The 12,324-nt window shown below is 40.9% G+C and overlaps 1 protein-coding gene across 1 annotated transcript in view; it reads right to left on the bottom strand.

Annotated features, from left to right (window-relative positions):
* Positions 1-12,323, bottom strand: part of cep85l (centrosomal protein 85, like) — a 68,144-nt gene extending 55,821 nt beyond the window's left edge. The window contains exons 1-2 of the mRNA XM_053613860.1: positions 11,342-12,323; positions 7,618-7,744 (exon numbers count right to left, since the gene is read on the bottom strand). Of these exons, the coding sequence (XP_053469835.1) occupies positions 7,618-7,633 (16 nt within the window). The 5' untranslated portion in view covers positions 7,634-7,744; positions 11,342-12,323. The remainder of the gene's footprint in view (positions 1-7,617; positions 7,745-11,341) is intronic.
* Position 12,324: the final 1 nt, after the last annotated feature.

The following is a 12,324-nucleotide window of genomic DNA, read 5'->3' as shown; positions in this document are numbered from 1 at the left end:
TTACATTTACGGCATTTGGAAGACGCCCCTATCCAGAGCGACTTACATTTATCTCATTTAGACAACTGAGCAGTTGAGGGTTAAGCGCCTTGCTCAAGGGCCCAACAGTGGTAGCTTGGCAGTGCTGGTGCTTGAACTCCTGACCTTCTGATCAGTAACCCAGAGCCTTTAACCACTGAGCCACCACTTTAACAGGCTATTAAGCAACCATGTACATACCAGCAATTTGCCCATTTTACTAAAGTTGGGAAGGGATGGGGGCGTGGTAGTGTGGAAAAAAAACACTATTTTGTTAATACCTAAAACATAAAGATACCCCGAAACAAATGTGACGCCTTTCTTTATTTATAACTTTATCCCCACACTGCTTTCTACATTCTAACATGATCATTTCTATCTGCAAAAAACACACAAGAAACTTACTACATGTGATTTGCTTCCTGTATATTGCAAAATAGGCGTCATATCGCAATCCTCTGTGCAAGTGGTACACGGTTTCGTCGTGTTTTGTGTTGCTCGTACGCAGTTCCTCTTTTCAAAGCTAAATCCAGAAATTGACATTATTGTGGAAACGCACTCCTGGAACGTTTCACAGATATTCAAGATGAAAAAGGTTCAACGCTGAACGCGTAAGCACTAGCATGTCGTTCGGTTTCAGCATCAGCAGAGAAGAACAGCAGTGCTCTTTCAGCTGAAGGAGAAAGGGCATGCATGCAGAATTGAAGCATTGAGCGAGTTCAATTACCCGTGAGCTCCCAATTAATCCAACACCGGTCAGTCACGTACAAACTCGAGCGCAACCGAGCATGCACAGAAGGAGAGAAAGGAGAGCCTATGAAAAACAAATATTAGGAATCTGAAAGCATGTAATACAGGATATATTCATTCAGTTCAGACAGTTCAAGTCAACCCCAGCGTTCCCGGGGAGAGGCCGCGGATTCACGGTGACCCCGATATGGATAAAGCAGATACTGAAGCTGAATGAAAAAGTGTTCATAAGATTTAAAGTCCCCATGAAATCAAATTTGAGGTTTTGTAGCTTTTACTCTGAATATGTTTAATAAGCCTTGAGGTTCTCTAGAAGCCCGTGCGCTCCAAAACAATGACAAAATTCACATTTAGATGATCATCACATGCGCTCTAGAATCTGAAGTGTTCCGCCCCCAACATCCTAAAAAAAACTATCGAGTACGGCTAAACAGGTAAGATAAACACTATCGGCTATTTAAAAAGAGGGAGGAGCCACTCGATATGCCTCACCCTGACTTCCTGTTTCAGTGGAAATTACAGCAGTGTTAAAATCATCAAAATACGTTTTTCAATAAGTACGACGAAACATTTCTATCCTTGTGGGCGTGGTCTCTCCCAGGACGATCCAGCCCACACCTAGAGGGTACGAGGGTTCACTGAACGATTTGATGATGTAAATCTTATGCTATAGCTTTCACTCAACTCAGTTGAACACCTGTGGGAGATTTCAGAGTGATGCGTTAGACAGCACTCTGTACCACCGTCATCACAACAACTACTGACAGAATATCTCTAGGAAGAATGGTGTTTATCACTCTAGTAAAGTTCCAGAAAGTTATCAAAGTGCACTAAAGCCTTATTAATGCTTTATTTTTTCATTATCTATAGTATCTATAGCATGATGGATTCATTTTTACTAAAGCACAGTGCAACATTTGACACCTGTGCACCTCAGGGCGACATCTTGGGTCCCATTTTGTTTTCATTGTTCACACTTTCCCTTAGTTTGGTTTCAAATGTACCGTATCTCACATCACTACAATGCAGATGATACACAGTCACTGATGTATTGCTGATTCTGGAAAATTGATTCTGAGAAAATGTGCTGGTTTACGTCCACCATCACTCCCACAATCTCCCACCACTGATTTCCTGTCAATTACTGAATTGAGTTTCAGGTTTTAATATGTACTTTTTAAAGCTGATGTTAAACCACCAAGTTAACGTCCTCGGTCCTCATTCTACATCTCGAACCAGCTGATTTTTTTAGCTTTCCATGTTTTCTATTTATTAAATTATATCCATTCAGCCTTATTCATGTCTATAGCCTCCAGCTATGTGTATGGTCTTGCTCTGCCCTTTAAATGTACTTCCTAAATAGAGATGACTTCACTTAATTTTATGGTTTGGGGATCCAAATATTTATCCTGAGCAGTCGAGTGTCTGTGGCAAACATTCACGGCTCGTTTCAACATTGTCTTCACCGCCTCCTGCTGATAGGCCTCAAATGTCATGTGTTCCCACATGATAATCATCACAAAGACGACGACATGTTTACTGCTTACCACTCAAAGTCAGTCTACCCAATTAATCCCAACTACAAGTATGCCAAAACCCCAAACCCATTCATTTATAGAGACATTTGACTCTGCTCAGGTAAGTTCAGGTCACAGTCGAGTCTCTCTGATCATTTTAGGGCTCTTTATAAATATATAACAGTCCTAATCTGGCACCTTCCACTGAAAAACTACACAAAAGCTCTGACAATGAGAGGTTGCGTAATGTTTTACATTATTAATATGATTTATTATGCATACTGTTCCCTTACAGCCACGTGACAGCCAAATGTTCTCATGGTACTTTAACACCCAGTAGCAGCACTTGCATAATATTCCTAAAAGGCATAAAACAGTGAATAATCACTAAAAATGAGCTGAATCTTGGCACGTGAACTAATCTGACATTTCGAAATCCCCCATCCATCATCCGCCCGACCTGAACATTACAAGACCTAAAGCTCTGCCCAACAACATCCTGAACGTACAGCTCCTACGTCAGTTCATTTAAAAGTGTCTGAAGATCCCTCAAGCAAACACTGGGCCTCACTTATCAATCACTGAACAAAGCTTTGTGTGTAAATCCTTTTATATGCCAACGCTAAAGAAAAACATTCCCAACAGATTTAAATAAAGGTTTCGTTAACGCTGATGATTCCACTCACGTGTATGCTGATAAATGCCAATCAGCCTTAGATTATCACACCTGTTCATGGCACAGCTGATTTACTGTACAGTTAGGAACTCCTTCAAGACCTCGCAGAGAGCTGAAAACGACAAAAAGTACACGTTGAAAGAGCGCCTCCTGAGCACGGGACGCGCTAATATTCCAGTAACGCAGCTCAGCCATTGCAGCGCGTCAGCTACCATAAACACACACCAACTCTTTCTTCTTTTATAGGGCGCCATTACTTTTGTGCTACTTGAACAGCTAGTCTTATCTGACTAAACGTTTCCAATGATTTGGTTCCATTTCATCGTTAATATGAACTAACTCAGTTTCACAAAACGTTCGTTGCATTGATGTGTAATTTAAATAAAGAAGCGATTTCAACTCGACAGATGTGTAATCCATATATAAAACCGCAGCAGCTCAGCACCAATTATCAGATTGAAAGCGCAGTCCCTAAAGGATTTCATGATTTCGCGATCGCACGAATTAACGCAAAAGCAAGCGAACTCTGCAATATTCAGAGGAGCTTGCAATTTTTCAAATTTACCACAGATCTGGGCCAAGGCGCGCTGTGTGACATCATCACAACGCACATTAGACCGATCGGCAACAGGGGTGAACACGTTACAAAACACTGCACTACTGACGAATCCCCGATGACTCTGCCTGGACTCCAAATTACACGCGAGAAGTGATAGGAGAATTGCACGAGTAGGCGTTCTCGTGTTTGTCCGGGCGGGGTTTTGAAAATGGCGGATCACAAGAAGATTGCGATACACTCTGTTTGTGTGCTGATTTGCAGCGAAAAGCCAAAAAATTAGAAGAAAAGAAGACTATGGAGGAGGGAATGGTTGGAGAGACGTGGGCAGCAAGGATGGTCTGTTCTGCAGAGAGGCTTGGAAGTACATCATTACTCCTCCCGCTGAAACTTCCCGGGCCGTGCGCCGTTTCTTGCTCTCTCATTGGCTGTCGGTCAACGCTGCAGTTATATTCAGTCAAAACACATTTCACGTTACGCGGTTTGGAAATCGCAGACAGGTCCAGATATCTCACCGACATCGACGCTTCTCTCAGATCGCGGCTTCGGTGATTCATACATCGCGTCCGTCGCTCACGGGAGAGATCACCGATTGGCCTACGATTTCAGGCTTGTCGGCGAGTGTAATCGTGTAGTATAAACTTGCCATTAGATTCACGTTCATCGGCAATGAGTACAGCTAAAAAGTGTCCAATTTACCAACCAACATTACTGTGCAAAACAATTGCAATTTCGCCAATTTAAGTAGTTTCCCGCGAAAGAAAGCTTTAAAAAAAAAAAAAAAAAAAACTCGGCGGAATCCTGTACGGAGCGAAAGCCGATTGGTCGAGCTTCACATTAGCGAGTCTTCTTATATATAAATTTGCACAAACACAGGAGCACTGCTAGGATACGTACGTTTTTCTGAAATATCTGGATGTTCATACGTTACGTATTTCTCGTGTAAACGCCCCTGAACAAATTCATTCACGTCAGTCTGATCAATGAGAGCCAACTCATCTGAACTCAACATTCAAGGTCAATACGCTTAAAAGTGAACATTCAATGCCTAGAGCCCCAACACACGGACTCGAACATACCCAAACACACCGCACAACTCCCACACACACTCGCCAGGCTTAGTCTTGTGTCATTTGCATGTTTAATGATATATTTCGTCCAATATCAACGTTGTATACATGTATGCACTGTATATGGATGAAATAACGTTCAAATCTTTGACTACATAAACTGGATATTTCCATGGATCGTTCCTGTACGCGCTAACGTTTGGAAATCCTGCTGCTAAACTGTCGTCACGACACACAGAAGCTCCAAGCGACGGCTGCGTCCTACTCGCACCCAAAACAAAGAACACACTCTGCTGTGAACAATCCTACTGCTGTTAGTGATCCACAAAAACACATCACTCTCATGCGGTCCAGTGACACAAAGAGCGCAGCATAAAACCAGCGCTAATTAAGATGAACTCAGTGTGAAAGACATCTTTATATAAAAACAACTCTCTGATGAAAGATTCTGTTCTGGTACAGCAAAAGCTGATGGTTTTTTTTTTGTTTATTTTTAGCTCGGTGCTGTTCTAGTATTCAACTGTGTTCTTTACAAACAAAACACTTCCTCTCAGAGGAACCCACGTGGCTTGGTGTTCCACATACTGTGTGAGTTTTAGCCTCTAGTTTGAAAGTGTGTATGGTGTGATATGCCACATTGATATCAAAACATCACGCCAGTGGGACTTTGAGTCAACAAGAATCAGTATTGAGAATCACTGTTTTTGTGTGTTATCAGGAGTGTGCACACTGCGCCCTGCCCCCCACTTCCTGTCTCTCAGTCAGGAAAGCTGGCGCTCTTTCTGAGGCTGCGTCCCGAACCGCATTACTACCGTACAAAATATACTCAGCAAAAAAAAGAAAAAAAAAAAAAAGAAAGAAGAAATCCTCTCACATTCAACTGCTTTTATTTCCAGCGAATTTCTTCACGTGTGAATATTAGTATTGTATTAACATAAAGATTCAGAAACTGAAGAATTTTAACAGACGTTTGGCGAACAGAAATGGAGTAATGAGTCCCTGAATAAAGGGGGGTTCAAAATTATTATTAAAAGTCACTATGTGGTGTCCACCAGCTGCTTTAAGTACTACAGTGCATCTCATCCTCATGGACTTCACCAGATTGGTCAGTTCTTGCTATGAGCTGTTCCTCCACTCTTCCACCAAGGCATTTACAAGTTCTCCATCACGTCTAGGGGGGACACATGCTTACATGTCATTTTCCACTGCGAGGACGATCAGCTGTCCTTCCTGTAGCACCGTCTTAGACGTCTTACATTACAGACATCGCAGTTTATCGCTCTGAACACATCTGCAGTCCTCGTGCCTCCCTGCAGCATGTCTATGGCATGTTCACGCAGGTGAGCAGGAACCCTAGACATCTTTCGTCTGGTGTTTTTCAGAGTCAGTACAAAGGTCTCTTTAGTGTCCTAACTTATTGTAACTGTGACCTTAATCATCTACCGCCTGGACACTGTTCGTGTCTTAAGGACTGTTCCACAGGAGCACGTGCGATAACTGTTTATGGTTCATCGAACGAGCATGAAAAACATCGTTTAAACCCTTTCCAATACACATCCGTAAAGCTTATTTAGATTTTACAAAATGATCTTTAAAATACAGTCTCCTGAAAAAGGGACGCTCCTTTTTTTTTTTTTTTTGCTGAGTGTATGACTGATTAAAACACAAAGACTCGGGTTATGTCCCAAATCACGTACTAATGTACTAAACGTAAACGGTGCACACAGAGTGTACTGATCAGTATGTCAAAAATAGTATGGAGGATTACAGTTCTACCTCAGGACACGTCTCAAACCACATACTACTGTGATAAATAGCGTGTTCAAATAGAAAGCGTTATTAAAATACCACCTCAGGACACGTCCCAAACCACACAGTAATGCACTAAATAGTGCACCAAAGCAGTGCTGGTGATTAAAATACAGCCTCAGGAATCAGGACACGTCCCATACCGCATATTAATGTAATAGTGTATCAAAATAGTACGGATGATTAAAATACAAGCTCAGGACATGTCCCGAACCTCATACTACTGAACCACACTATATAGTGTGTACAAATAATACAGTACTAACGATCAAAATACGACCTCAGGACTCAGGATGCATCGCAAACCTCATACTACTGAACCATACTATATAATGTGTAAAAATAATACAGTACTAACGATCAAAATACGACCTCAGGACTCCGGATTTGTCCCAAACCGCATTCTAATGTAATACCTAGTGTGTCAAAGTAGTACAGATAATTAAAATACAACCTTAGGACACGCACCAAATCACATACTAAATAATGCAGCAAAACATTGTGCCATATGGCATAGTGTGAGCTCCAGCATCAGCTCAACTTCACTACAACGTCAAAAGATCCGAAATAAAATGGTACCAAACTGTACTTTTCATCGTCTCTGGGGTGGTACCACCAAGGGTACTCCTTTTCTACCTTGTATCTTATACCTGGGAAGGAAACATGGGGTGCATGGGGTGAACCTTTAATTAATTAATTCGTAGGTTCAAGTTTTAACAGGCACAGTGGTTATCAGTGGTCCTGAAAGTCTAATTACGCATCTTAAATAATTTATAGGTACACTATGGTACACCAAGTTCACGTTTCCAGGCGAGATAAATAATAAAGGTTCAAAGCACGTGCCTTCGATGGTACAACCCCAGCAACAAGGTACATTTTAGTAGCATTATTTCTGAGTGTGTATTAACAACCCATGAGCAGAAGCGATGCAGGATTAAACTCGGTAGTCTTTATAAACTGCATTAACATATTATTCATCTAGAAACACAAAAATATATGAAATATACAGCACATACTACAGTTTGCATTTCTGCTTAGCTGTCATACTCTCGGTTTTTTTTTGTTTTTTTTTTGAAAAGCAGGAAAAAAAAGTGGCGTGGCTACATTCTACATGAAGCAGCTTTTCACCTCCATTAACCCACTGGACATTTTCAGACTGAAAAAGAGCAACGCCGTTAAAGAAAAAAGAGAGTAAATGAGACCATTTTGAAAAGAACTTACAGCTGTTCTTCTTCATGAGAAAGGCACATTATGCAGAAGTAGCGGGAGGAAGTGGTGATGCTTCAGCGTACGTTAGCTAAAGTGAAACCCGGCACAGGAACTTGTTCAGCCAATAAGCATCACCGACCTTTTTTCAAATGGTTGTAGAGTAGAAAAAAAAAAATGTTACTCAACAACAACAACAACAACAACAACAAGAAGAAAAAAGCAGGGTGTCAGGGAGGTAAAGGAGGCAATCGATAGAAGAGTGAGGAAATGAACATGGCGTCTCAGAGAAAGTAACAGGGACACTATGTATATGTAATTATTAAGTAATAACTAATGAGAAAATAACACCAATCAAAAAAAATATTTGAAATAATGTTGTTATATGTTAGAGGAGAGTTTGTAAGATGGCAATTTGACCAGTTTGGCCTCTTTGGACCTGGCAACCCAACGAATTATTCAACATTATTTCAATTTTTGGGGGGCTAAATGGTTAATAAAAACCTGTTACTCAATTAAAGAGTGTCTGTCTATTCATTCATTCATCATCGGGAACCACTTTTATCCTGGTCAGGGGTTCTTAAGTATCACAATATTAACACAGACAGTTATAATACAGGACTGTCTGAGTGGAGGCTCTGTTCAGGCCTGGTCTGGATTATGGCTCCTGTTTGTAGGACCACAAAATGAAATCATTAGCCTCTTTCACAGCAGGAGTCGTCTGCTCACCAGCGTGGCCTAAAGCACATCCTGTGAGGATCAATGACTGTCTGGCTCACTGAAGTACTGATGAAATGTTTGTGTGATTTGACAGTCTGGTCTATGAAACAAACCTTGAAGTGCAAATCAACCAGGAGCCTGAAGATGATATCAGGCTCAGCAAGTTATTAAATTAATCATCGCTTTTGTGAGATTCGGTCCTAACTAGGGCTGTAGGACTCGAATCCGGATGCGAGATGTTTTCTGAATTCAACTTGCACTTGGAAATACTGGCATTTGTACTTGGACTTGTCTGACGAGAAGGAAATGTCTTCTAGAGAACAGCGTAGTCATGGGTGCAAGGCACGAATGAAGCCAACTATTTGATGGAAATACTTGGCCTTGAAATAGATTTGCTGTTGTTCAGACTTGATCTTTCTTTCGGTTGGACTATATCTTGATCTTGACTCAATCTTTGCTCAGTCTCAGTTAATCCTAGTCTTGGACTTGACAATGGCGGTCTTGACTACAGTTCTTGAGAATAAACTAAAATGATTCTCTTTTGGTTGGTAGACGATTAACCATAGATGTAGATTACTCTATAGTCATGCTGGAGTGCTTCTTTCATGAGTGACAACAATGTGAGGACTTAACTGTTTGGTTTATGTGCTGAAATATGAATGACCTCTATTTCAAAGGCCTCGATTTGACCTAAACTGGACATGGAATCCTTAAGTTTGAATTTTTCCTTGTTTATCAGTTCAAATTAGGGATGCTCCGATCGATCGGTGCCCCCAATCGGTATCGGCCGATTGGCGATACCGATCTACATTTGGCCGGTCTCACGAACCGATCACGATTTGATGGCGTAAAACATGCGATGTTGTTAAACTTGAGTGCCGCGGTCATGTCATCACCAGTATGGAATTATTACGAGGCCTCAAGAAACAATGAAAAATTCCCCATTTGCCGTGTGTTTTGAAATAAATTAAAATGGCCTATTAAAATGTTCATTGGAAAATGAATATAATGTTGTGCTTATTTATTTGATTCTCGATTAAAACGACAATCTACAACGTTACTGTAAATAATATAACCAAGGCAACGTCTGTGGTATTACTTTGTCTGAGAGAAAGATAAAAAGGTTAACAGCGACGGTCAACAGAAAGCGTACATATCACTTATATGACGCTTGAACGATCGGGATCGGCAGATCACGATGACAAGAAATCCGTCATCTGTATCATCCCTGGTTCAAATCATAATCAGCGTACACTATATGGCCGGACGTCGTGCACACCTGATCATCACACCCATCTGTGGTTCTTCCCCAAACTGTTGCCACAGAGTTGGAAGCAATTGTATCGGCTGTCTTTGTACGCCGTAGCTTTACAATTTCCCTTTACTGGAACTAAGAGGACCAAACCTGTTCCAGCATGAAGAACCATGTCTGTGTAAACTCATGAGTTCTTCACCACAAACTGTACAACAGGCTGACACGTGTGTGTGTGTGTGTTTCTTACTAAGCAGTTTAGCTCTAACAGGAACACCCTGCCTACATGCATTACTTAGTAACATGCACAGAGCTGAGGGTCAAAAAGATACAGTATGTTCCTCTATGCCGTTAGGCAGCAAGCTGGTTATATAAGGCTGATCTCAGACGTGCAGCACCTCAAAAACAATCCTGTTGATCTGTTGGTTCCCCCCTGCAGTAGCACCCACAGAGCAGACACGGTTGCCAGATGCCAGGGCAATAACAGCTGCATTCAAGTCACGTGGGATCATTTGAAAAGCTGGGAAACTTCCCACTATTTTTGAATTTGTCAAAAATGTATATTATAGCTGTAGTTTAGGATCTTTAATGATTTAATAGAACTTAATTTATCAGTTGGGCCTCAACTAAAATATAACCTAAAATTCCTTTTGTAAGACTTTACATCCTTGGACAGTCGGCCTGCTCATGCAGCCAGTTCCGTCACTCCCGGGTTTGGCCGGATTACCCGTTGCTGTCAAAAATCTCCCAACGTTCCTACTGAGTTGGCACGAACAGTTTTCCCATGTGGAAGATGGTAATTAGGGTTATGTAGATATGACATGAATGCAATTATTGGGAGAAAATAGGCGCTGTTGCTGAGACATATTTTTTAAAGATTGATAATAAAGTCAAGTCATTAAACTTAAGTTTAAACGTTTATCATTCACAGTTTACAAGAACAACAACTCATCTATCTACAGTAACCACTTTATCCTGCCCTGAAAAAAAAAAAAAATAAACCAAAAAAAAGACACGATAGAAGCCCTCATAGAATTTGTAATGGTTTTACTGGTTATAATGGGAATTGTATTCGTTTTGAATGGAAACTGTAATGGTCCCTGTGGGTCTCTACTGGTAATTGGTTACCTTCTATTGGTGGCATGCTACGTCCTTAATACATCCTACTATGCGACAGATACCATTTGATTATAATGGTTAACAGCTGATGGTTTGTAATGGTATTTGTAGTGGAAACCATTAGAATTTCTGTGATGGTTTCTATTGTTTTTTTCACCAGGGTGGACAGGGTCACAGTGCAACCAGAGTCTAGCCTGGTACAAGTAGACATGAGGTGGGAATACACCCTAGATGATGATGATGATGATGATAGTAGAGATAAATGATTTGGATAAATTAAATATGGTTTCAATTGGACTGTGCTCGTTTTAAGCCAGAACTGATTTTTAACAACAGACGATCCAATCTGGCAACCCTGAGAGCTGAGCTGCAAAAACAAGCTGAAAAAACAAGGCTAATAACTATGTTCAAGAAACACTGCTGTAGCCATGAGAGCAGCACACACACACACACACACACACCCTTAATCCCCTGGGGTTCTGTAAAAAGCCGAACACCTCATATGCTTACCGCTGACTAAAGCAATGTTTCTGACTTCTATAACTTTTTTTAATTCAAGAACAAAAATGTAATATGCTATTGAGCATTTCTCATACTGTAGCACTGACAATCCACACAGGGAATTATTGCAGAATAATAAACACTTACCTTAAAGGCATTCATTTAAGCTTCACTGAAGAAACCCAAAGACTTTGAGAACGAACTGAACCTTAACAGAGTGGAAAGAAAACAGAAACAAGACCAGTTTCTACACCGCATGTGTGTTTGACATGAGCGAACGCCTCACATGATGCTGTTAAACCTGCCACAGCAATCTGCTGACAAAATGGAGCTTCTAGAAAGAGCAGTTAAAGCTAGTGTCTGTGATTTTTAAATCTCTCTCTCTCACACACACACACAAACATTTCCAGTAAAATATGTTAATGTTCTCCTCACAATACTGTGTGGTGACTGAAGATGTCTCCTGTGGCATGATTTATACCTCAATTGCCCCTGTACAAGTTTTGCTGTTGAGCTAACTATCAATCTATATCCATGGAAGACATTAACAACTTATTTTTTTATTGAATATTTCATAGTATTAGATACTAGCCATGGTATCTAGTAAAGTAGCGAGTTCTTCAGTTATTTGTTTAGCTAGCACCCCAGCAACACCCACATGGTGTTACGCTAGCAACAATTTCACACCTTACAATACATCATGGAGCGCTTTGCTAGCTAGCCAGAACAGCCCCTGACTGTAACGCTAGTTAATTTACTTCAATACCAAGCTAGCTCAAGTTCATTTTCTTACACGATGTGATCACTACATAAACGTTATAGAAAGCCCCGTGGGTGATTTCAGCCCATGAAAAAGGTATTTATGACATCAAGGGGAGGTCCTTGTCAAGTCGGAAAGTTCTGCCTCTTGCACTAGCATTCAAGCTTTCATTATTCGACTGGTTCCTGTTTTCAGGTGCTTCCAACAAAGTGTGGAAAATCCATCTGATTCAAAAGCCTTATAAAATATAAGACGACGTCAATGACAGACAGACAGACAGACAGAATGCTTGATTGTCTCCTTTCTCATCAGTCTTGCTATAGACACTTCACCAAGCTCATCCTCATGCTGCCTCCATCTTAACGCCGCT

The sequence above is a fragment of the Ictalurus furcatus genome, chromosome 25, assembly GCF_023375685.1.
Source record: "Ictalurus furcatus strain D&B chromosome 25, Billie_1.0, whole genome shotgun sequence".
NCBI classification, from domain to species: domain Eukaryota; kingdom Metazoa; phylum Chordata; class Actinopteri; order Siluriformes; family Ictaluridae; genus Ictalurus; species Ictalurus furcatus.
The sequence above is the reverse complement of the archived record's forward strand: the minus strand, read 5'-3'. Positions and strand labels throughout refer to the sequence as shown.